Below are 27,162 nucleotides of genomic sequence, written 5' to 3' on the forward strand. Positions count from 1 at the left end.
CATGTGTCTGTATACTCCACATCTGACTGTATACTGCACATCTGTCAGTATACTCCACATCTGACTGTATAATGCACATCTGTCTGTATACTCCACCTCTGACTGTATTCTCCATCTGTCTGTATACTCCACATCTGTCTGTATACTCCACATCTGTCTGTATACTCCACATCTGTCTGTATACTTCACATGACTGTATAATGCACATCTGTCTGTATACTCCACATCTGACTGTATACTCCATCTGTCTGTATACTCCACATCTGTCTGTATACTCCACATCTGACTGTATACTCCACATCTGACTGTATGCTCCACATCTGACTGTATACTGCACATCTGACTGTATAATGCACATCTGTCTGTACACTCCACCTCTGTATACTCCACATCTGACTGTATACTGCAAATCTGTCTGTATACTGCACATCTGTCTGTATACTCCACATCTGACTGTATACTCCATCTGTCTGTATACTGCACATCTGTCTGTATACTCATCTGACTGTATACTCCACCTCTGTATACTCCACATCTGACTGTATACTCCATCTGTCTGTATACTGCACATCTGACTGTATACTGTACATCTGACTGTATACTCCACCTCTGTCTGTATACTCCACATCTGGATGTATACTGCACATCTGGCTGTATACTCCACATCTGTCTGTATACTCCACATCTGACTGTATAATGCACATCTGTCTGTATACTCCACATCTGACTGTATACTCCACATCTGACTGTATACTCCATCTGTCTGTATACTCCACATCTGTCTGTATACTCCACATCTGACTGTATGCTCCACATCTGACTGTATACTCCACATCTGACTGTATACTGCAAATCTGTCTGTATACTGCACATCTGACTGTATAATGCACATCTGTCTGTACACTCCACCTCTGTATACTCCACATCTGACTGTATACTCCATCTGTCTGTATACTGCACATCTGTCTGTATACTCATCTGACTGTATACTCCACCTCTGTATACTCCACATCTGACTGTATACTCCACATCTGTCTGTATACTGCACATCTGGCTGTATACTGTACATCTGACTGTATACTCCACATCTGGCTGTATACTCCACATCTGGCTGTATACTCCACATCTGGCTGTATACTCCACATGACTGTATAATGCACATCTGTCTTTATACTCCACATCTGACTGTATACTCCACATCTGTCTGTATACTCCACATCTGTCTGTATACTCCACATATGACTGTATACTGCAAATCTGTCTGTATACTGCACATCTGACTGTATAATGCACATCTGTCTGTACACTCCACCTCTGTATACTCCACATCTGTCTGTATACTGCACATCTGTCTGTATACTGCACATCTGTCTGTATACTGCACATCTGGCTGTATACTACACATCTGGATGTATACTACACATCTGACTGTATACTGTACATCTGACTGTATACTCCACATCTGTCTGTATACTCCACATCTGTCTGTATACTCCACATCTGGCTGTATACTCCACATCTGGCTGTATACTCCACATCTGGCTGTATAATGCACATCTGTCTGTATACTCCACATCTGACTGTATACTCCATCTGTCTGTATACTCTACATCTGTCTGTATACTCCACATCTGACTGTATACTGCAAATCTGTCTGTATACTGCACATCTGACTGTATAATGCACATCTGACTGTACAATGCACATCTGTATACTCCACATCTGACTGTATACTGCACATCTGTCTGTATACTCCACATCTGACTGTATACTCCATCTGTCTGTATACTGCACATCTGTCTGTATACTCATCTGACTGTATACTCCACCTCTGTATACTCCACATCTGACTGTATACTCCACCTCTGTCTGTATACTCCATCTGTCTGTATACTGCACATCTGACTGTATACTCCATCTGTCTGTATACTCCACATTTGTCTGTATACTCCACATTTGTCTGTATACTCCACCTCTGACTGTACCCTCCACATCTGTCTGTATACTCCATCTGTCTGTATACTCCATCTGGCTGTATACTCCATCTGCCTGTATACTCCATATCTGGCTGTATACTCCATCTGTCTGTATACTCCACATCTGTCTGTATACTCTATCTTTCTGTATACTCCACATCTGTCTGTATACTCCACATCTGTCTGTATACTCCATCTGTCTGTATACTCCACCTCTGACTGTACCCTCCACATCTGTCTGTATACTCCATCTGTCTGTATACTCCACATCTGGCTGTATACTCCATCTGTCTGTATACTCCATCTGTCTGTATACTCCACCTCTGACTGTACCCTCCACATCTGTCTGTACACTCCATCTGTCTGTATACTCCATCTGTCTGTATACTCCATCTGCCTGTATACTCCATATCTGGCTGTATACTCCATCTGTCTGTATACTCCATCTGTCTGTACACTCCACATCTGTCTGTATACTCCATCTGTCTGTATACTCCATCTGTCTGTATACTCCACATCTGTCTGTATACTCCCCATCTGTCTGTATACTCCATCTGTCTGTATACTCCACCTCTGACTGTACCCTCCACATCTGACTGTATACTCCACATCTGACTGTATACTCCACATCTGTCTGTATACTCCACATCTGTCTGTATACTCCATCTGTCTGTATTCTCCACATCTGTCTGTATACTCCACCTCTGTCTGTATACTCCACATGTCTGTATACTGCACATCTGCCTGTATACTCCACCTCTGTCTGTATACTCCACATGTCTGTATACTGCACATCTGCCTGTATACTCCACCTCTGTCTGTATACTCCATCTGTCTGTATACTGCACATCTGACTGTATACTCCATCTGTCTGTATACTCCACATCTGGCTGTATACTCCACATCTGGCTGTATACTCCACATCTGGCTGTATACTCCACATCTGGCTGTATACTCCTCCATCTGTCTGTATACTCCACATCTGACTGTATACTCCATCTGTCTGTATACTCCATCTGTCTGTATACTCCATCTGTCTGTATACTCCATCTGTCTGTATACTCCATCTGTCTGTATACTCCACATCTGACTGTACCCTCCACATCTGGCTGTATACTCCATCTGTCTGTAGATTCCACATCTGTCTGTATACTCCACATCTGTCTGTATACTCCATCTGTCTGTATACTCCACATCTCTGTATACTCCACATCTGTCTGTATACTCCACCTCTGTCTGTATACTCCACATCTGTCTGTATACTCCACATCTGTCTGTATACTCCACATCTGTCTGTATACTCCACCTCTGACTGTACCCTCCACATCTGGCTGTATACTCCATCTGTCTGTATACTCCACATCTGGCTGTATACTCCACATCTGGCTGTATACTCCATCTGGCTGTATACTCCATCTGGCTGTATACTCCACATCTGTCTGTATACTCCACATCTGTCTGTATACTCCACATCTGTCTGTATACTCCACCTCTGACTGTACCCTCCACATCTGTCTGTATACTCCATCTGTCTGTATACTCCACATCTGACTGTATACTCCATCTGTCTGTATACTCCACATCTGTCTGTATTCTCCACATCTGTCTGTATTCTCCACATCTGTCTGTATACTCCATATCTGTCTGTATACTCCACATCTGTCTGTATACTCCACCTCTGACTGTACCCTCCACATCTGGCTGTATACTCCATCTGTCTGTATATTCCACATCTGTCTGTATACTCCACATATGTCTGTATACTCCATCTGTCTGTATACTCCACCTCTGACTGTACCCTCCACATCTGTCTGTATACTCCACATCTGACTGTATACTCCATTTGGCTGTATACTCCACATCTGTCTGTATACTCCATCTGTCTGTATACTCCACATCTGTCTGTATACTCCATCTGTCTGTATACTCCATCTGTCTGTATACTCCATCTGTCTGTATACTCCATCTGTCTGTATACTCCACATCTGTCTGTATACTCCATCTGTCTGTATACTCCACATCTGTCTGTATACTCCACATCTGTCTGTATACTCCACATCTGTCTGTATACTCCATCTGTCTGTATACTCCATCTGTCTGTATACTCCATCTGGCTGTATACTCCACCTCTGACTGTACCCTCCACATCTGGCTGTATACACCCTGTCTGTATACACCTTGTATTCACCCTGTCTGTATACACCCTGTCCACACTCCTCGCACAGTCAGCTACAGAGGACTCGGAGGAGGGAGCCTGCCAGTGACAGAGCTATGGGTGGGACGGAAGGGGGTAGTGGAGCTGGAGATAAATTATCCCGCCCTTTCCTGCCCCTTCCATGGATGGAAAGTAAGCGCGGCTGTGATTGGGTCACCTCCCGGGTGTTGCAGCCACAGCTGTGGGGAGGAAAGAAGAAAGAGAGAAGAATGGAGCTGGCGGTACCGGTATGTGGTGTGTGAGCTGGCAGGACACACTCTGTGCCACTGGGTGATGCCAGCTGTGCTGCTGTGACGTGGGCCAGGCTGCCGTGGACACAGGAAAGTTTGTGGAGTGTTTTTCTCCTGTACCTCTCGCCCGTCCGGGTAAGTGTCGGTGCACACAGAGGGCAGGGCTGGGCACAGCATGGCAGGGCGGGCTGGCACTGGTGTGACTGCAGGGAGTCCTGGGATTTCCCCCACCCTGGCAGGTACACCCCTGTACTCCCCCTCCGGTAAGACTATGGCTTATAATGATTTTTTGGAAGGGGGGAAGGAATTGTTAATGGGGCACATGAGCCCCCCGCACACTTCCTGCCCGTGCGCTCTCTCGGGTGTCTGCTTTCAGCCATGCCTAAATATACCGGCTCCAAGTATATATAAACTCCTAGAAATAATCGGTGGTCTCATTGGGTCGGCCCTGACTGTCCTGATGATTTGGGTGCCCTCCTGCTAGATGTGACAGGTCCGGAGCCTGGCAACAGCTGCTATAGGGGCGCTCATTCTCATGGATGACCCCATTGTCCTGTATATGGGGCAGCGCTCCGCTGACTCCTCGCCGCGATGTGCTGTGTCATTATGGACAGTGACATAATAGGACGGAGAATCCGGGAGGACCATTATTAGGGCAGGCATGATGCGAACCACTGGTCCTAGCACTGCTGTCACCACGGTAGTAATATACGCCTGTGTGATCTAACCATTACAGAATGGGCACTAAGGAACCAGCCCTAATAATGAATGATCCTGGTCTGTAGGGGCACAGCTCACATAGTGGCCACTAATAACGAGCCATGCCAGCCGGGAGGGCTACATAATGGGGGCGGTCTGCTGATGGGCCGCACCGTGTCTCCAGTGGTCTGTGGGTTAGGGCCAGCTGGGACCGTCGCCCCAATAATACCAGTGTGTGGCTGGGTCACATCGCCCTGATTAGGTGTTCTCCAGATGTTTTCTGAATGGCGGCAAAGCTTTCTTGTCTGAATAGCTGGCAGATTTTCTACTATTGTCATATTCCAACCTTGGAAACATTTCTAAAGCAAGTTTTGGAAGTGTTCCCCTTCTCCCCTGTGGCTGAGATCCCTGCCCATTTTTGGTAAATAATGACACGGGACAACCGATGTGTGCAGCAAGTGTGTGTGTGTGTGTGTGTGTGTGTGTGTGTGTGTGTGCATGCAGCCAGTGTGTGTGTGTGTGTATGTGTGTGTGCAGCCAGAGGAACCTCCACTGAGGAGACATCAAAGAAGGGAGATGCCAGAGCTGGTAATAAAAGGGTAGATTTTCTAGAGATGGCGGAAGTACTGTCAGTTGTAGAAGAATCATAAAAGCAGTTGTGAATCACTTCCTGCAGGACATGATGCGAGTTGTAGTTCCACAACAGCTGGAGAGCTGCGGCCTCCCTCGGACCCTGGAGATCTGTAAAGGTTACAGATAATGCTGAGGAAATGACACAAAGTTTATTAGAAAGTTCTGTCGAGTTTTACAGAACTGAATTTTCATTTGCATAAAAGTTCTGCAGTTTCTACCTGTATTGCCCCCATTCCTGCGTGTGCCCCCTAAGAGTGCGGCTGAACTAGGGGCAAGGGATGGGACCGGAGGCGCCCCGAGTCCTCTTCTCTGTAGATTAGTAGCATGGTACTGTTTGTGACCCGTTGGTCGGGGCTTTATTAGGATGTGAGGACACCTCCATTCAGTGAGGCTGTGCCCGCTGTGCTCTCGCTCTTCTTGTCTGAGCAGATTTTTTTTCATGGCCCCAGGACAAGGATTTGTCTAAAATAAACAGCGCTGCTGCGGCTGGAAGAGGAGGCGAAGCCCGGTGCTGAGACTCATCCCATAATTATCCCTCACCAACACCCTGCAATCCTCCTGTGTGACAGCCGGGAGGCTCACACCGCAGCCTCTGCTTCACTTAAAGGGTTTGTCCGCCATTAAATATTAATTTGCTGTGTTAGATCACACAAAATGTTTGCAATTCCATTTAATTTGAAGAGAAAAGCTTCTTTGTCTTGATATTCCTGATACGGGCTCGTTATGGGGTACCCTAGTGTTCCTCCTAAACACCCTCAGATTGCCCAGTGATGGAGTGAAGCCACATTCTTGCTAGGTGGTCCGTACAATGGCAGAAATATTTGCGCTGCCCAGTACTAGAGGATCCAGGAGGTTGGGTGATGGTAAAACCAGCAGACATGTCACCCAAAGCAGGGATCACCAAGCTATGACTTGCCTACTTTGGAAACATCACACAAAGAGAGCGATCACTGGAGAAGGACATCATCGTGGGGAGAATAGAAAAACAAGGCGAAGAGGAAGACCAGTCAGCCGATGGCTTGTTACAATCAAGATCGGTCCACCAGGGTCTTCGCCACCGCTATCTGGGCTTGCACAAGATCGATCATCCATCAAGTTGTCATGGCTCGAGATTGAGCTAAAGGTATTTGAAATAAATTAGCTAAATTCAAATCCACAAAGCATCAGGGGCACCGTAACCGCTAAGGAGTAACACTATCCTCACACACGAACATTTCTCTGAAGTGATTCCAATTGAAAACTTGTTACATAAATAGATAATATAAAATGGGTGGTCCAGTTGCCACCGATTAGGTGATAACGTTTAGATCAGTGGGGGTCTGACTGCTGAGTCCCTTCTGATTGCAGGGCCTTTTCCTCCACATTGTATGGAGCCCGAATCATTTAGGCAGGTTATTTGTACCCCAATTTTAATGAACAGAACCACTGGAGTAAGATGATCCTGACTTATTAAGAGGCTCACCCACTGAACGTATTAGATGCATCATAAAACTGGTGTGCGCCTCCGACAAATGTTATCTTGGTCAGGGGCTGCAGGACACGTCTGGGACAAGTGGCACCATTAACGTAGTGTAACTTTAGATGAATTAGACAGGAGGGCTTTGCCACGTCCCATATTGCCCCAGTTGTGCCCACTTTGGTGAAATTGGCTGATTTTGGGGTAAAAATGCCTAAAGCTACAAAACATATCTACAACTACAAGTTGCACAAAATTCTCGCCACATTTGAAGGTATTTTATGCCCCAAAACTGACATTAATAAATATCGTCAGAAATTGGGCCCAATGGACACTATTCTTCAAGACTAGCGTTCCTGGCGGTCTTGATGAGGAGCCGGACTGGAGTCAGATGCTGTAGTGAGATTTGTGTCCGCTGATTGTAATGAATTTGACGAGTGGTGATCTCTATGCCCCTTCCCAGCTTCGTCCATTTTGGCAGATTTTGGAAACACTGGCGGGAATATCCCAAAAGTCACAATATGTATACAGGTGGAGCTCTGAGTTGCACATAAATTTTTCGACTTTTCAGAGCTTTTACTCTAGAATTCTGGTGTAAAAACTTTGATGCATTGGCCCAATGGGTTTTATTCATACAAAAAATGGCAGATTTTCCTTCTGTTTTTTGGAATAGATCTAAATATTCTTGCAATGGCTGCTTCTTCATTTATAGAAAAAAAAGTTAAAAAGGGCCCCATAATGCTAAGTGGTGGCAATGAGGCCCACGGTAGCTAACCAGAAGCTGCTGTCACATTTCTCTGCTGTATTATGGGTCAGATTATAATAATGGTGACACTGCATATAGAGCGACCGGACATACAGGTGGCCGCATTGGCCATTATTTGTTATTATTGGACATCCGAACCTTAGGTTTTGGGGCTGGTAGAGTCTTCTGTCCCTCTGTCTCTGTCCTATAATTAGTAAAGAAGCCTCCTTGACTATGACAGGCGGATGCTGAATCTGAACAATGGAGTCCAGCACCCTATAAAGGCCACGGAGGCCGTGTAACACCCTGTAAACCACAGCTGTCCTTTTACTATAGCTTCTAATGATTTATTTTTAAGTACATTAGTATTTTATAAATCTGAAGTAACTGAAGTTTGCTCTCATTCTAAGAGCTATTGGACCATGTTGAACAACCCCATAAATTCTGTGGCGTCTCAACTGGTTTGAGGGTAGAACAGCACTTGGCTGAGCACACCTGCCCCTTGGTTTGGCTGAGCACACCTGCCCCTTGGTTTGGCTGAGCACACCTGCCCCTTGGTTTGGCTGAGCACACGTGCCCCTTGGTTTGGCTGAGCACACGTGCCCCTTGGTTTGGCTGAGCACACGTGCCCCTTGGTTTGGCTGAGCACACGTGCCCCTTGGTTTGGCTGAGCACACGTGCCCCTTGGTTTGGCTGAGCACACCTGCCCCTTGGTTTGGCTGAGCACACCTGCCCCTTGGTTTGGCTGAGCACACCTGCCCCTTGGTTTGGCTGAGCACACCTGCCCCTTGGTTTGGCTGAGCACACCTGCCCCTTGGTTTGGCTGAGCACATGTGCCCCTTGGTTTGGCTGAGCACACCTGCCCCTTGGTTTGATGCTGCCTCTCAGAGTGTTTAACAGACTGTCTACTGTGCCACATAAGCATGACATCAAAATCATAGGGACGCTCACAAAATTCTCCTGGTGTGGTCTTGTGAGCAGGGTTGTCCTGCAGCTTCGGCCCTTCTAAGGGCCCACAGACACATTGGTGTAATGTCCGCTGAATCTGCCAATACTGATGGGATCAGCCTACAGTCTAATCTGTATCAGAGATGATATTGGGAGAGATAAGGATCCGACATGTGAGATATTGGATTTCTGATCCTTTTGACCTGCAGATAAGCTGCCACCAGGGATGTCTGCCAGCGGCTCTTGTATAGAGAGCACTCAGATGAGATGGCTGAACCATCATTTAGCTGATGACTACCTAAAGTGTCTAGGGGCTAACTGTCCTTCAGGTGACCGATTGCGAGTTGGACATGTTTGATTTCCTACTCCATATGTGGAGTATCTTGGTCGGATGAAGAGTGCATGCCGATTGACAGGTTGTAGAGATAGATGTGGTGTATCTGGTCAGCCACAAGACAACAGCTGACCATGCATATAAGGTCAATGAGTCCTGAACACTGCTTTTTCTTTCAAACTCACCATAAATAAGCACACTTGTTTTATGTGTCAAAAATCATGGCTGTAAAGTGTTCACATCTGCCCCAAGGCAGAATCATAATTATATAATCATAGAATGTTATCCCTTTCAGATTCATCCCATTGCTTCTAGTCTTTCCTGCAAGTGAGAATAATAATGATCTCTGTACACTGCCATCCCTTCAGATATTTGTAGACAAGTATTAAGTCTCCTCTTAGCCTTCTTTTTTGCGAGCTAAACATTCCCAGATCCGTTACCCGTTCCTTGTAGGTCATAGTTTGCAGTCTGCTCACAATCTTGGTAGCTCTTGACTTGCTCCAGTTTTTCTATGTCTTTTTTGAAATGTGGTGCTCCTCTTTTTTTAATTTATGTATTTATATTACTCATTTATATAGCACTATTAATTGTGCTGCATTTTACAGACATTATCATCTCTGTCCCCAATGGGGCTCACAATCTGAATTCCCTATCAGGATGTCTTTGGAGTGTGGGAGGAAACCGGGGAACTTGAAGGAAACCCACGCAAACACAGGGAGAACATACAAGCTCTATGCAGATGTTGTCCTTGGTGATGTTTCAGCCCAGGACCCCAACTCTAAATCTAGAACCCAGATATTGCAGTGATCGATACTACATAGACTGGACCTTTAAACAGATAAGAAAAAAGATACAAAAATCCTATGAAGGAAGGACGTATTTATAGCAAAAGAGATATCACTAGGACATTTTACTCCTGACCTCTCCCCCTGGAGGTCCAGATCACCTACTCGGTAACATTTTTCAGTGTTAGTGTACTTTCACATTGTGGTCTGTGTTCCTGTCCGAAATCCCCCGAAAAAATGTGGTTCAGACGCATGTGCCGACGGGGTCAATAGACTGTAATGGTGACGGCAAAGTAAACTTGAACTGTGCCGTACACCATTTTCGAGAGTGTACGCCTACAGAGGAGGACACTCAGGTGTAGTAGACTTCGTCTGATTGTCTGCCTCCTATAGGCGGACACTCCCGAAAATGATGCACGTCATTGTCACCATTAGAGCCTATTGGCCCCGTCGGTACAGGTGTCCGGACCCCGTTTTCAGGGGATTTCGGACTTATGTCCTGACTGGGACACAGAGCGCGATGTGAAAGCACCCTTACTTTTTGCAGGGAATTGCAGTGGATTTCATCAGTTCGCCTTCTGTTCCTCTGCATTGATCTGGGTTCAGTACTGCGATCTTTTCAGTTGTTTGGGAGTTTCTGTAAGGCCAGAGTAATGGCTGCTAATTCTATAATGCTATTATCTTGCGTGTTGAGTCACAGAACCCTCCCTTTTAGCCAAACTCTGTCAAACTTCTAACGTAGAAAAGTCTTTCCTAGAATCTGATCATAATGCTGGCCTCTGGCTATGCAACACTTGGGAATAATCTGTAGGAATTGCAAAAAATAATATATTCCCTTTTATTAATAGGTTGTATGATCTGCTTGGGCCAATCGACATTTTTGCGATTTAATCACCCAGCTGAGGCTCTCTGGATGAAAACCATGATTCCTTCCACAGGGAGGAGCTCCTCATCAAGCTTACATGCTGTTGGTAAGGCCTGGCTTAGCTTGGGGGGTAGCCACTTGGCTCGAGGGTTGTATCACTAGTACTTGACAGAGTCTGAGAATAGACCTTATAGATTTTCTCTTAAAATGTAAAAATGGCCATGTAGTAGCAAATAGAAATTAAGAATGATTGCCATACTTATATGTTATGATCTTTTTGCATTGTTCATTCTTTATTAACTTGGTGTTTTCTTCACACAAGAAATTGCAGCCATATTGGATGTCATCTATGATTTAACTTCTTAAAAGCTAATAATAAATTGCAGGGGTACATTTGCAGGAGATAGGGCTCATACTCACATGCAAGAAACTCGGACAGGTCTCGAGTCTCAATACACGGCACTGCCGCCGGCACTTGGAACGGAGCATTCAGCTGCATGTATTTCTATGCATGTATTTCTATGCAGCTGAACGCTCCAATCCGAGTACCGGTGGCAGTGCCGGGTATTGGCGTGCGAGACTTGTCCGAGTTTCTCGCATCTTAGTATGAGCCCTTAATGAGACACTAGCGCTAGACACAATGAAAAACTGCCCAGCTGCCTGGTTTGTTAAATGACCACCACCCGTTGCTTGAAAAGTGTGTATAAAAAGTTTAAAAAGTCCAAACCTCGCTTCGGGCAGATTAAGGTGTGCACATATAGAAAAAGGCGAGTCCAGTGTTCAGATGAGGTCCCTAGTAGATAGTCGCATAAGCAATTGCTCAGTGGATTGGTAGAACAGGTGTCTTTCACACATAATATATGTAAATTTGTGTGACAAGATAATCTTGGGAAAGGAAGGTTTTTTACCTGCTGCTATGTGACTGCGTAGAAAATGTGTGAAGTTCGCTGTCTTTGGTCCTTGTGAGCGGTGAGAGAAGGTGCTGTGGTGCACTAGTCCTGCTGCTGAATCACTCTGTGGGAGATGGATGAAGTCCGTGTTCTCTGATCATGGGAGAAGGTGCTGTGATGCACTAGTCCTGCTGCTATGTCACTCTGTGGGAGATGGATGAAGTCCGTGTTCTCTGATCATGGGAGAAGTTGCTGTGATGCACTAGTCCTGCTGCGGTGTCACTCTGTGGGAGATGGATGAAGTCTGTGGTGTCTGATCATGGGATAAGGTGCTGTGATGCACTAGTCCTGCTGCTATGTCTCTCTGTGGGAGATGGATGAAGTCCGTGTTCTCTGATCATGAGAGAAGGTACTGTGGTGCACTAGTCCTGCTGCGGTGTCACTCTGTGGGAGATGGATGAAGTCTGTGGTCTCTGATCATGGGAGAAGGTGCTGTGATGCACTAGTCCTGCTGTTATGTGACTCTGTGGGAGATGGATGAAGTCCGTGGTCTCTGATCATGGGAGAAGGTGCCGTGATACACTAGTCCTGTTGCTATGTCACTCTGTGGAAGATGGATGAAGTCTGTGGTCTCTGATCATGGGAGAAGGTGCTGTGATGCACTAGTCCTGCTGCTGAATCACTTTGTGGGAGATGGATGAAGTCCGTGGTCTCTGATCATGAGAGAAGGTACTGTGGTGCACTAGTCCTGCTGCTATGTCACTCTGTGGGAGATGGATGAAGTCCGTGTTCTCTGATCATGGGAGAAGGTGCTGTGATGCACTAGTCCTGCTACTATGTCACTCTGTGGGAGACGGATGAAGTCCGTGGTCTCTGATAATGGGAGAAGGTGCCGTCATACACTAGTCCTGTTGCTATGTCACTCTGTGGGAGATGGATGAAGTCTGTGGTCTCTGATCATGGGAGAAGGTGCTGTGATGCACTAGTCCTGCTGCTGAATCACTCTGTGGGAGATGGATGAAGTCCGTGGTCTCTGATCATGAGAGAAGGTACTGTGGTGCACTAGTCCTGCTGCTATGTCATTCTGAGGGAGAAGCATGAAGTCTGTGGTTTCTGATCATGGGAGAAGGTGCTGTGGTGCACTAGTCCTGCTGCGGTGTCACTCTGTGGGAGATGGATGAGGTCCGTGGTCTCTGATCATGAGAGAAGGTGCTGTGGTGCACTAGTCCTGCTGCTATGTCATTCTGTGGGAGATGCATGAAGTCTGTGGTTTCTGATCATGGGAGGAGGTGCTGTGGTGCACTTGTCCTGCTGCGGTGTCACTCTGTGGGAGTTGGTGAAGTCTGTTATCTCTGATCCTGAGAGCAATGGGAGAAGTTGCCGTGGTGCACAGATCCTGTTGTTGGATACCGAGGGATCGCAGGGAATCAAGCTGGTCCAGGAGGTGAGTCCTTGCTGTCCAGAGGAGATAAGACGATCAAAGTGCAGCAGCGCAACCCTAGCTGTTGGCTTGCGCTGTAGGATCACTGCTGGTTGACACAAGTGGTAATGGACCACTAACAGATCATGGAGAGTAACGTCACTAAACTCCTGACGCAAAGTCAGGCTGGTAAGGAAGCAATATTTAACGCATTTGAAAAGCTGTGGCTTTCTTCATCAGAATTACCACTCGGGTCAACCGGCAGTGATCCCTCAGCGCAAGCCAGTTGACCCGAGGACTAGTGCATCACGGCACTTTCTCTCACCGCTCCCAAGGACCAAAGACAGCGAGCTTCACACATCTTCTACGCAGTCACTTAACAGCAGGTAAAAAACCTTCCTTTCCCAAGATTATCTTGTAACACATATTTACATATATTATGTGTGAATGACATTTGTTATACCAATCTACTGAGCAATTACTTGTGGTTCTATCTACTAGGGGACCTCATCTGAACAACGGTGTCACCTTATACTATATGTGCACACCTTAATCTGTCCGAAGCACTGTGAAGGATACATTTTCCCCAATGTTTTAGCTGAGTATGTGGCCAATGTCTTTTGTAAGAGCCTTTAAATTAATATACAAGTCTTATTCCTAATTTTTATGATTTTCTATCTTTTTTTTATGCATTTCATTTTAGAAAACTCCACCGCCCTGTTGAATGGTTGTCATGATGGTGGATACCAGTCTACTGTCCCTTCACATACTTCATTGGTGAGCTCTATAGAGAAAAACCTTCAGGACATCATGGATTCTTTGGTTCTGGAAAGGTCCACATCACCAGTCAGGAAATTGTCCCAGTCATCTACTCACAGCCTTTCCGGTTTATCTAATGGAGGAAGTCGGCGCTTTCTATCGCCACCTACCAGTCCGCTTTCCTCCAACTCTGGATATGAAAATGCTTTTACGTCTCCATTGTCTTCTCCTGGAAGTATTAGCCTCACCAGCCCTTCTGGCCAGGATGGTGTACCTTCATTAATACCTCCAGTTGTGCCACACAGAACATCTAGTTTTAGTCACTCCTTGCCACGTCCAACGCCAATTTATGGAGGAAGCAGTTTGGATCTACGTTCCTCACGAGGAATGGGTGGAAATTCTCTTATAAGTCCTCCAAGTCCAGGAGCATCTACCCGAATGGGTGGTTTAAGTGTTCCAAGCAGTCCTCTCCTGGGAAGTAAGTTTCAGCATTCAATTCTGGATCGACCTTCAAGTCCCTACAGGCAGCTGGTGGGCGTAGCAAGAAGTTTGCCTCCAGAAAGTCCTAGGCTGGCACGGAAAAACCCAGAGAGTATGAGAAATCTTCCACCTCTAAGTCCTTCTTTATCACGGAAGGCAATATCTGGTTCATCAAATGCTGTCTCAGAGAGTCTATCACGAGTCCCTGACAGTCCTCGAGCTCCAGCCCGCCGCAGGGTGGGCAGTGCAAGTTCTCCTGGTTCGGAAGATAATTTCTCCAGGCCCATAAGGGATCGCAGCCCTTCACCCTCCTCTTTTCAGGAAATTTCTCGACGATTAACTCCAGCCTACAGTCAAGGATCCTTGATATCTCCAAATCAAAGCCCAAAATCTCAAAGGAAGGCACATACTCTTAGAGAGCGCAAAAATAGCATCAGTGACATCAGCGACAATCAGGAAGATTTACTGGATTACCACCGGAGACAACGGGAAGAGAGGCTAAGAGAACAAGAAATGGAGAGACTGGTAAGTCTGACACAAAACTTAAGCAAGGAGGTAAATTGCTAGAAAAAGAGATTTTTTGGTTTCAAAACCACCTGTTCTCCGGCTGCAGTTTCTTTTAAGCAAAAAACTGCACTTTACTTGCCCTCGCCAGGTCCAGTGTTGAGTTTCCACTGCTGCTTCCAGTATCTGGTATCATCTGCAGCACTGAAGTCATGTCAAAAGCGCTGCTGCCAATCACTGAGCTGAGCAGGAGATACCAGAGCTGCTGAGCTCACAGATTGTTGTCACATTGACAGCACTGTAGCCAGAGACTGGGGCAGTAGTGGAGAGTCGGCCCTGGACCCGGGGAGGGTAAGTAATACTCAGCTTGGATTTGTATAACTACCTCAGCTTAAAGCAGAATATTTCCTAAAAGAAAAAAAACCTTTTAATGTTAATCTCACAATGACAACACTATGAAGGTTTCTAAAGTTTTAGAATCTTGATTGCGAGTATTTTTTTTTTATTGTATTCATTAATATTTTATTTACAGACAATTCCATATTTGTTAGGAAACCATTTGACTAATTTGAAGAGTTGTGTCATGATGACAGGCCCTTGTGCCCTGTTATCTGCCCTGGTAGACTCGTGTGTCCATTCCTTCCATGGTTTTTTGTAATTTGCCTGTATGACATACTAAAAGACACGAGACGGATCTGCAGGTATCGGCGTTATTTCTGGGTTTCAGCTGACGAATAGTTAGGACAACTTGACCTCCTTATAACATTTTGAAGGCTTCTGTATACTTGGGTTCATGGCTGTAGCTTTCCAGTGCATTTACACATGGACTCATAGAATTATCCAGGATAGGTGGAAGCTGACAACATGGTGATGATGATGATGATGATACTTTGCCCTTATTCTAGAGTTCTGTATATTACAAAAATAGACATTTTACTTTCCATAACAATAATTAAGAATATATCAAGGTCCTGAGGAGATACAAGTAAATGAGGCAGAATAAAATGGGAGAGAGGAGCCTGCCCCTGAGGGCTAACATTCTCCCGGTCTGAGTTAGTAGGGAGGGTGGAAGCTGTCCTAGCTGCAGAGGATGGCTATAGTAGGCTCTAGTGAGTTTTCAGGTGTTTGTGAGAGTATGATTGTTTGTCGTATTGAACTCCATAATTGGGGTCACTGCAGAACAGATCTTAGAAACATTTGTGATAGAGTAGAGAAGGAGGTCCTGTGAAGATTGGAGATTGCATGTGGGGAGGTAGCAGGAGGTTAGGTGACAGATGTATGAAGGAGACACATTTTGGGCACTCATGTAAGTGAATAATAGGTAGCTAGTGAAGGAATAGTAAGTAGGGGGAGGCAGGAGCGTAACGTTGCGGTGGAAGGCAGCAGAGTAACGTTGGGTTAGGAGTCAGGAGCGTAACATGGAGGGGAGGCAGGAGCATAATCTTGGGGTGGAAGGCAGCAGCGAAACATGGAGGGGAGGCAGGAGTGTAACGTTGTGGGAAGCAGGAGCGTAACGTGAGGCAGGGTGATTACTCGGTCAGCAGTAGCGTGCTGGATTGCAGGCCACAGAGAAAGATAATACAGTAATCTGTGATATAAAACAATTTGTGGTAAGAAGAGAACACCGGCACCATTCATGAACTCGCGTGTTATGACTGGACTTCCCCACACACCTTGCTACTTGCTTGGGACTTCTGGGTGCTTCACCTAATATCAGATATATGTATGAAAACTCCAGAGGAAAAATTGCCCACACACACAATCCCAAAAAGGTTCTTCTTCATTCAATGAACCTTAAAACATGGATGCAGGAGCATGCAGGTACAAAGATGTACGTTTCGCGCACAATGAATCTTGAACTGGTCCAACACATAGAATGATGTGGAAGAACCTCTCTTATAGGAGACACACTTGTTCACACGTCAGAATAACACAGTTATCCAAAATCACATAAACTATATACAACATAAAATCAAGCATTTAATTTATAAAAATTACTGACATGTCGATGTTATCATTATATCCCAGAGGTCCTTGTGCTTTTGTACCCATTATCCATTTGGCTTCTCTTTTTACCAACAACTTGTTATGGTTACCGCCCTGATCGGGGAGGTTAACCCTCTCTAGTCCTGCAGATCTCAATCTCAGGATTAGAAAGTGTGGTTAATAAACAAGCGCCAGTCTCCATACAGACCAAGCCCACCAGCATAAAATATAATGCTTACAGATATTATCCGTCCACAAACAGTCACAAATATAAGATCAATAACATATACAGCAGGGGAAGAACTCCCCACAAAGAATATAGAAATAATACTTTGTATATGTCCAGTGTATAGAGCCACCAATAATGCAGAAGCATCGTTGCCCAGGTTACCAAGGTCCAATCCCATTCCCTCAGGTTATAAATACGTATTCTGAATTAATAAATTTGGCACCAGATCGCGCCAGCAGTAACATAATGGAGGGTGTGTATCATCCCAACCAATCCTCAGAAAGCATCCGATCGCCAAGGCAACATAAAGCCAATCATCTTCCATAACAGTAAGGTCAGCCAAGCATGGCTAAGACCTTATTGCTATGGAAGAAGCGGTATCCTTTCCTCCCGTAGATCACACTGGATCATTTCACATATTGCAAGAAAATGAGCAAAAGAAAAAACCAATGGGAGGTCCAAAAAGGGGGAAGAAAAAAGTAGAATAAAGGGGAACTATGGTGCGGAAAGAAGACCAAAACAATGAACTATGTGGGGAGTTCTTCCCCTGCTGTGTAATGACATATGTTTTTGATCTTAACTATTATTTGTGACTGTTTGTAGACGGATAATATTTGTAAGCATTATATTTTTTGCTGGTGCTTGTTTGTTAACTATACTATATAAGTCCACCATATATTTTAATATCTCTACTTGAAAAAGAACCACTATGGCTTGAAACTTTGTGCTTGCCATGGTAAAATAAACTTAATCTTTTTTTAAAAAATTCAACAACCTGGACTAGACGCTGTCTACACTTCTTTGGTTGCTGTGATATCTCCAAATGGGTTTCTTGGTGAATATGGACGTGCGTCCCACACAGTGAGTGCTGCCAGCCACTTTTTTGTTGAGAAAGAATGGTGACGCCATTACCGTATGATTCTCCATCTGTACTCCCCACACAGCCCTCCATACAGTATAATGGCTACAAAAATTGCTCCACACAGAATAATAGTCCCCAAGTAGTCCTCCATACAGTATAATGGGCCCCACATAGTTCTCCATACAGAATGGGCCCCACATAGTGCTCCATACAGTATAATGGCCCCACATATTGTTCCATACAGTATCATGGCCCCACATAGTGTTCAATACAGTATCATGGCCCCACATAATGCTCAATACAGTGTAACTGGGCCCTGCATTGCCTTCCATACAGTATAATGGACCCATATAGTGCTCCATTCAGTATGATCATGCTCCATACAGTACGGTAAGCTCACATAGTGCTCAATACAGTATAATGGGCCCCAAGTAGTCCTCTATTCAGTATAATGGACCCCGCATAGTCCTCCATCTACTATAATGGGCCTCACATAGTGCTCCATACAGTACAAAGGGTCCCACATAGTACTCCATACTGTCACGGGGCAGTTGGGACAAAGCAGGAGACTTGGAACCTGGGCCCCTGAACTGCCCCTCAGGCTAAGGGGGTGCCCTGACTCTCCTTAACTTGGGGGTACACTTGAACGTAGTATACCCAAGTCCCCGACCTCTCCCTATCTCCTGTTTAGCCCTGAGCTAAACCACCAACCCCCTCCCCAGGAGGAGAGACAGGGAATAAAGTTAACTGCACCCAATAACACACAAAGGAAAAGAAAACAGACACCACGGGGTTAAAGCAACTAAAACCCAAAACTTAGCTTTGCTCTGCTGCAAAAGCTCCAAGCAACAGAGAAAGAATTCGAACAGCATCCAGCAGCAGCTCCACTGATCGAGACAAGCTGAACCCCCTCTCCACCAGGCAGGTCCAGTCTTCACCAAGGTTGGTTAGAAAATGAACAATATTACCAACAGTGATTTACTGCACATGACGACCTCTTATAGGAAGGAGGGGGAAGTAGTCATCACCTGTTGGTTAATTCACACGTGTAGTAATCCCAACGGCCACCGGGGGAAAAACCAGCACCAAAACAACTACAGTTGTAGTAAACCCCAGCGGCCACCGGGGGAAAAAGGAAAAAGGTTTCTATAAGAATCCACACTCTGCCACGGCTCCAAAAATGGACCGTGACACATACAATATAAAGGGCCTCACATACTCATCCATACAGTATAATAGGCACACATAATGCTCCATGTAGTATACTGTCTTAGATTTATTTAATAGATCACTAGAGACAGATTTAAGCGATTATGGTTAAAGTGTCTTTGAGATTGACACACCTGCTATATGCTAAGGGTTTTCGCTCTGCCACCTTCATTAAATTTCTAACAACAAGTAGAACACGCTAATTCTTGCTAATTGCTGAATGAATAGTATTGTCCAATGGGCCGTATGTATAGCTAAGGATAAACCTTTTTTATTTATTATTTTTGGTTTGTATTCCTGCTAGTACTGCTGTGAAGGTCCTTTTTTGATTTTTGACTTTAGCTCCATCCATTGCCTCTTCCAAAAGGGGGATGGGGTAACCTGGTTTATTGGCAAACTTGTTTTTAAGTTTGTTTGCCTGCTGCAAAAAACATTCGTCATTCCTCAAATGGAGAAACTGACCATATAGGACTGACTTTTTAGTATGGGAGAGGTGGGCACTGTGATAATGTAAAACTGAATTCACCGGAGGGGACTTTCTGAAAACCACTGTATGTAATATGGCTGCCTTTACCTGAATTTTTACGTTGAGGAATTCTAATTATTCGCCCCCATAATTATGGGTAAACTGCATATTCATCCAATTTATCATATTCAAATAGTTCACAAAAGCAGAAAATCGATCTTTTGAACCCACTCAAACGCTGAAAATTGTAATCTACATAATAGAAGAACATTTTAATGAATGGGTTAATGAGCGAAAACACAATTTTTTTCTTCCAAAACGGCCATTAATAAAATGGCAAAGACGTTTGCTACTGGAGTACCCATTACGGTACGTGTCCGCTGGAGGTACCACTTATCAAGGAGTTAAAACAATTGTGGCTAAGGACGAAGTCCAAAACTTCACAAATGAAATTTGTATATTTTATACTTTAACAGTGTGGATCAAAATACTCCGGATTGCCTCAATCCTCTGTTGTTGGGCTATTCTGGTATACAAACTTTCAACATAAGTAGATGGCAAAGAAAAATTTTGTTGGCATTCAATGTCCCACAGTCCCCTCCAAAAATTTGCCAGTGTCCTTAATGTATGTGTACATCCTCTAGGAGGGGTTGTAAGAGCCAGTCAGCGTATCTCAATGGTTTTGTCAAGGATCCATTCCGGACACTATTGGGTGACATGGATTTATGAAGTTTAGGTATAAAATACCAATGTTCTTATTGGGACATCCAGAAGTTAGTTTGCAGCTTTCTCTTTTGATAGCATCATTGAGTTTACTTAAAATGGTACGTAGACTATTTCAATATTTCGCAGTTGGATCACTGATTAGAGGGACATAAGTGTTTACATCAGAAAGTTGCCTAGGGATTCTGTTATGTAGCACTCCCTCGTCAATAACACTGTGTTACCTCCTTTATCATCTTCCCTTATCACTACATCATCCAATTTTTTGTTATTTTCTTTAAAGCAGCTCGTTCACTTTCTCTTAAATTGCTTGGCAATTCTGGACATTTAAGAACCTCAATGTCCCTGATCACTAGGTCCTCAAAGAGATGAATAACATTGCCTGCTGATACCGCGGGGCATATAAGAAGAGTCGGTGCCACCTGTGAATGGTAGAATCTGCAGCTCCTCCTTGCCCATAATGCATTTAGTACCAACATCAGTAAAGAAGTTGTACACTACTTGGACAACCTCTTCTCCTACCCCACGCTTGGCCCTGATAAAATAAAAAAGTCTATACTCACCTCCCGTGCCGGAGCCATTCCCTCGATGTCGGCACTCGTGGTCCTGTGGCTCTCCTGTGGTTGTTGTGACACGTGACTCCGGCGCCCAATCATGTGTACTCAAAAGAAGCCTGGTGCCATCAGCTATTGTCTGCCTAGAGGAATCGCCTGCACTAAAGCCCAATGGGCCATTAGTGCCGGGGGGATATCACCCCGGGGGGGCAGGCAGGGTAAACGTAAGTAGAAGATTTATACAGGTGTATTTATCTGATGGATTTAAAAAGATCAACTTTACATTCAGTCAATTCAAAATGTTCAGGTTGGCAGAAAATCAGACCTCTAGATGGCACCGACTGTGAGTGATCAATCAAGACGTGGTTGGCGAGATACACCACGTTGTTACAAATGTCCTCATTGTTTGCCTCCATGACACCTGTTGGCACTTCAGTCTTAGGGTGCCACCTATATCTCCTGCCGCCCCTGCTGATGCGTCTTCTATCTGATATCTGACTTGGGAAATTAAGGAGAGTGTGGTGGAACAGTGCAGGCTATGGTCACACTATCAGTATTTGGTGAGTATCTTACATCAGTATTTGGAAGCCAAAACCAGGAGTGGGTGATAATACAGAAGTGGTGACGTGTTTCTATTATACTTTCCTCGGATTGTTCCTCTCTTGATTTTGGCTTGCAGATACTGATATAAATTACTCACCACATATTGTGATTGTCTCATCTGGTGCAGAAGCGGAGCAGAGCTGCCGTAGAGAAAATGAACTCCGTTTTCTCCATGTTGCATTTAGGCTGTGTGCCCACGTAAGCGTTTGTCCTGGTCAAAATGCTTCAAAAACGCATAAAAGAAGCCTCCCATTCATTTTAAATGAATTCCGCACTTTTTGTGCACATTGATGCGTTTTTGTCTGCTCAAAAAACGCTTAGCGGCCAAAAACGCAGCATGCTCATTAATTTTGCGTTTTTGCTATTTTCTATGAGTCAGAAAACACGCGGAAAAAAATGCTTCAAAAGCGTGCGTTTTCTGGGAAGGAGTCCGGTTTTGAAGCAGAAATTTTCTGCATACATGGGCACATAGCCTTAATCCCTTCACATGACCAATTTTTTAACTTTTTTTTTCTTTTTTGTTTTTTTCTTTTAAAAGCCCTAACTTTTTCGTGGGAAAAGGGCCATACCTGTGTAAAGACGCAAATAAAAAAGGCCAACTCAGTCTGTCGAATGCCTTCTCAGCATGTAAACTGAGCAGAAGACCAGATTGACCATTTCTTTCAAGGACATCAATAAGATCTACGTACGTCTAGTGTTATCACCCTCTTGCCTATTTGCCACAAAACCGACCTGATCTTTATGGATTAAATCTGGGAGAAACAAACTCAGTCTATTAGCCAGGATTTTAGCAAATATTTTAAGATCGGCAATTAGTAGGGATATAGGACGATAGTTGGCGCAATTAGCAGGGTCCTTTCCCTGTTTATGTATTACCGTGATATGTGAACTCAGCATGCAGGGGGAATGGGAGAACCCGACATGAAGGAATTAAAGAGCGGTAACATAAAGGCCATTAGTTCTTTCCGGAATGTATTTTAATATAAATACGTGAACTCATCAGATCCTGGGGCCTTACTCTAGGGCAATTCTTTAATTGTTTTCCCAAGTTTTTCAGTTATGTTATTTCGTGTTAAAAGGGCTTCCGCACTCAAGGTTGGTAAGTGACAGGAGTCCAAGTAAGTTTTGAATCTTTCAGATCTATCAGTCTGGTCTATGGGTAGAGTGGAGGGTAATGAATATAGACGGGAATAGTAATCCTGAAATATGTTCTCTTGTTTCTGTGGGTCATATATGAGGAGTCCCTGTTTATTTTTGATGGCAAAGGGGGAAGCCAGAACCAACCTCTCCCTTAACTGGGCTGCCAAGAGAGAATGGGCCTTATTATCCCTCCTCATAGTATTTTTGCTTAGTATACACTTCAACTGTGAGAGACAGAATCTAAAAATAAAAACCAGAAAATCACATTGTATTATTATTATTACTACATAATTAAATTGCATTTTATTGCATGAAATAAGTATTTGATCACCTACCAACCAGCAAGAATTCTGGCTCTCACTGACCTGTTAGTTTTTCTTTAAGAAGCCCTTCTACTCTGTACTTATTACCAGTGTTAATTGCACCTGTTTGATCTTGTTACCTGTATAAAAGCCACCTGTCCACACACTCAATCACACCCCAACCTCTCCACCATGGCCAAGACCAAAGTCTTTAAAAATCATAAAATGTGATTTTCTGTATTTTTAGATTCTGTCTCTCACAGTTGAAGTGTACCTGCATTAAAAATTACAGTCCTCTCTATTCTTTGTAGGTGGGAAAACTTACAAAATCGGCAGTGTATCAAATACTTATTTTCCCCACTGTCACGGATCAGGGGGTGTGACCTTTGGCTGCACACGGCTATCACTGGCACAGGGGGCTTATCTTAGTTATCCCACCGCTGGCACCGTGTGATAAAAAACAGCAAGCTAGTCTTGTCCTCACAATTTACCACAGGGGGGTTTATTTTGGTTATTCCACCGCTGCTACAATAGGTTACAAGCTGCCGGGATTTTATGTATATCTCACTTTTCAGTTCCACTTTGGAACTCGCAGCTCTCCGGCGCCCCTCTTACCCTCAGGTCAGTCAGGGAACTACACCTAGGATAATTAGTCGACGGATGGGCTAGTTGTTGTGCACTGGCTATTACGCCGCTGCAGTAAGGGAATTATAACTAGTTCTGGCTGCAGCCAGACAAATCAGCTTATAAAACCCCTTCTGTCACTGCCAGCTGGCCCTCCTGCCCAGAGCACACTTCGCTGCCACCAGCTTCAGATTTATCTTATTAATATTTAAAATTAATGGAGGGGTTCGAAGCTGACCCAAATTAGTAGCGTAATTAGCTTATAGGCACGTGAATTCGCCACAGAGCAAAGAGACTGAACTAATAAATTTTATAGTTTATTCCCAAAAGATGGGCAGTGTTTACAGAAGATAAAAAGGTTTTACGGTATGAGACAATAACAGTATGTACAATGCAACTACAAATAAAAGGGATTTAAAACAAAAACAGATAAACTTACATATTTCTTAGATCATTTCAGGCATAACCATGCTGAGGATGGAGCTATACATCATAATTCATGGATGAGGTCTTGTGGCAACAGCTCCCTGGCAACAACTAACTGGGGGGGGCTCAGTTGCAGACTTTTAAGTCTGGGCTTGTGACATCACTAAAGGGGCTTGCTTGTGACAGTCCTCCCCCCTGCTCTCACAGTTACAATCTGGCTAAAAAACGTATCATAATCATAACTTGCAAGAGGGTACCTCGTATAGAAATGCACATAGTATCATCTTTTATTCGGACTCCCATGACAGCACCACGAGAGAGGGGATCCGCCCTATAGGAACAGGAAACCTACAGATACAAAAGGGCGGCACCTCTCCCACGCATCAGTTGGTTTCCTGTTCCTGAGGGGACAGGATCCTACAGAAGAATTGGATCCCAGGCCGGCCAGCCGACACCGGTAGCGAGGGGGTCTCCTACCTCGGCCTGGTTCGGATCTCCTGGAAGGCGCCACGGTGGCCCAGGATGGGTGTCACGGCGGTGGCGTGGACAGCAGGGAGCGGCGTCCGGAGGATGTCCGTCTCCGGAATTAAGCCGCCGCCGGTAAGTATACCCCCCCCGGGGATTCCCGGCTCCGGCGGCGCAGATATGTTGGCAGCGCTGTGCAGGGGGCTGCGACCGGGCGCTGCTCCGGAGCTCCCGGGCGTCCCGCGGGGCTTCCGGCATTTCCGGGGTAGTGGTGACGTCAGGGGGCGGGCGGAGGAGGCGCTTCCGGGTCAGCGCGCCACTGCGCATGCGCGGCGATTCCAAGATGGCGGCGCCCATCGGAAACACCGATGGCGCGGGGTCGGGCGCCAGCTGGGGTAGGGAGCTCCGTTAAGGGGGGGGGGGGGCGCGGCATGGATACTGCTGACCGGAGGAGGGGGTATTTAGGCGGGACCCGGGCAGGGTACCTTGCCTTGGCCACATTACTACATGCAGCAGTGTGCAGCAGCAGCAGTGGTAATGGAAAGCGATCGAGAGCAGCAGCAGCAGCAGCAGCGGCAGAAGCAAGGGCAGCAGCGGCAAACATCACTGCCGCCCCTGGATGACCTTCGGCAGGTCAAACAGAAAAAGAAAGGGTCCCGTGACAGTAATGCGGGACGAAGTGACCAGTCCACTCGTAAGAGCTCCTCCAGGCAGACAGGAGCATCGACCGAAAGAAATCCCCCTCGTTCTCCGGTACTTGATTGTGGCACTGGTAAGTGATCTTCGTGAAAGTTCACTCAGTGACGGGACCCCCCTTCTGTGTTTTTCTTTTTCTAGGGAAAAAAAGCTACAAGTAAAAATAAGCATAGGGAATGCGCACTCTGTGCATGCCCATTACCGGACGCGTGCCTCAAAAGATTGTGCCCCCCCTGTATTCAGCAGACGGTGGCAGAAGAGTCGCCTGCAGTAGCGGCGAGTTTGAGAGACATTGTCAGGGTAGAAATGAGGGAAACCCTAAAGTCCTTGTCTCAGCCGCAAAGTCTAAGGGGCGAGGTCCCGGCGGAGTCCGATTCCTCGGTAGAGTGGAGAAAAAGCAGAGACTCCCAGGCTTCATCTCCCTCGTCCTCCTCAGGAGAAGAAGACTCGGGGCGATTTTGTCTGCCTCTTGACCGGGTAGACAAGCTGGTCAAAGCAGTCAGAGGGACAATGGAGGTAGAGGAGCCTAAACCCCATTTATCCATGCAGGATGTCATGTTCGGTGGGCTGGAACAGAGGAAGCGGAGAGTCTTTCCGTTAAATCAAAAGATACAGGATCTGATCCACAGAGAGTGGAAAAAACCGGACAAAAGAGGGTCGCTACCACCAGCCCTCAAAAGGAGATACCCCTTCGACGATCCAGCAGTAAGTTCTTGGGACAAAGCCCCCAAATTAGACGCTGCCATTGCGAAGGCATCAAAAAAATCCTCGCTCCCCTTTGAGGACATGGGATCCCTTAAAGATCCCTTAGACAGGAAAGCTGATACTTTCCTGAAAAACACCTGGGAGATGGCGGCCGGGTCCTTAAGACCAGCAGTGGCTTCAACGTGCACGGCCAGGTCCATGATGGTCTGGTTGGACCAGTTGGAGTCACAACTAAAACAGGGTACATCAAGACAGACAATTCTTGGGGCCCTACCGACCATCCAAGAGGGAGCAGCCTTCCTGGCAGATGCCTCAGCGGATGCAGTGAGAATGGCCGCCAGAGCAGCAGGTCTCTCTAACGCAGCTCGCAGAGCCCTGTGGCTAAAGTGCTGGCAGGGAGACATCCAGTCCAGAGCAAAGCTCTGTGCGATTCCATGTGAGGGCGAATATTTGTTTGGAACTGTCCTAGACGAGCTGCTTGAAAAGGCGGGGGACGACAAGAAAAGATTCCCAAACCTTTCATCAGCGTCCTACCGTCGCCCATTTGGTAGAAGGAGATTTGGCCAGGGGAGAAGGCGCAACTCTTCGCCTGTTAGAGATCGACCCAGATGGGAAGACAGAAGGAGACGAGGTACGGGCTATATGTTTACACGCTCGTCGAGAGATCAAAAGAAACCAAATCAATGACTAGCGGTTCCCGTGGGGGGGTAGACTGTCATCCTTCTTCCCGGCATGGTCACAGATTACGAATAGTGACTGGGCGCGTAAGGTAATATCCACCGGGCTTAGGTTGGAATTTACCCAGATCCCGCGGGACACCTTTAAACTGACCCCCTTAAGATCTTCTCATCTCGAACAAGCGGCTTTAGAAGCGGAAGTCTTGAGCCTATGTCAGAAAAATGTCCTGGTAGAGGTTCCAGAGGCTGAAAGGGGAAGAGGGTTTTACTCTCCCCTGTTTCTAATCCAGAAACCTGATAACACATTCAGAACGATTATAAACCTTCGTTCCCTTAACGAGTTTTTGATTAATCATACATTCAAAATGGAGTCCATTAATACAACAATAAAAATATTGTTTAAAGGTTGTTTTATGGCAGTCATAGATTTGAAAGACGCGTACTATCATGTACCTATCCATACAGACTTCCAGCAGTTCCTGAGGGTGGCAGTTTCAGTAGAGGGCACAGTACGTCATTTTCAGTATAGAGCCCTTCCCTTTGGTCTCTCAGCAGC

The 27,162-nt window shown here is 45.5% G+C and overlaps 1 protein-coding gene across 15 annotated transcripts in view; it reads left to right on the forward strand.

The window, feature by feature from the left end:
* The window catches only part of PHLDB1 (pleckstrin homology like domain family B member 1), a 291,420-nt gene that overhangs the window by 147,625 nt on the left and 116,633 nt on the right, over positions 1-27,162 (forward strand). For 13 of the 15 annotated variants that reach the window (XM_073566505.1, XM_073566503.1, XM_073566496.1 and 10 more), the window contains 2 exons: positions 10,870-10,992; positions 13,900-14,960. In XM_073566505.1, coding sequence (XP_073422606.1) covers positions 10,870-10,992; positions 13,900-14,960 — 1,184 coding nt within the window. Of the gene's footprint in view, positions 1-4,304; positions 4,557-10,869; positions 10,993-13,899; positions 14,961-27,162 lie in introns of those variants that run through there. The other 2 variants (XM_073566509.1, XM_073566510.1) reach the window with 2 other exon arrangements.

Source organism: Dendrobates tinctorius, unplaced genomic scaffold, assembly GCF_039654945.1.
Source record: "Dendrobates tinctorius isolate UK_male_01 unplaced genomic scaffold, ASM3965494v1 ptg000018l, whole genome shotgun sequence".
NCBI lineage: Eukaryota > Metazoa > Chordata > Amphibia > Anura > Dendrobatidae > Dendrobates > Dendrobates tinctorius.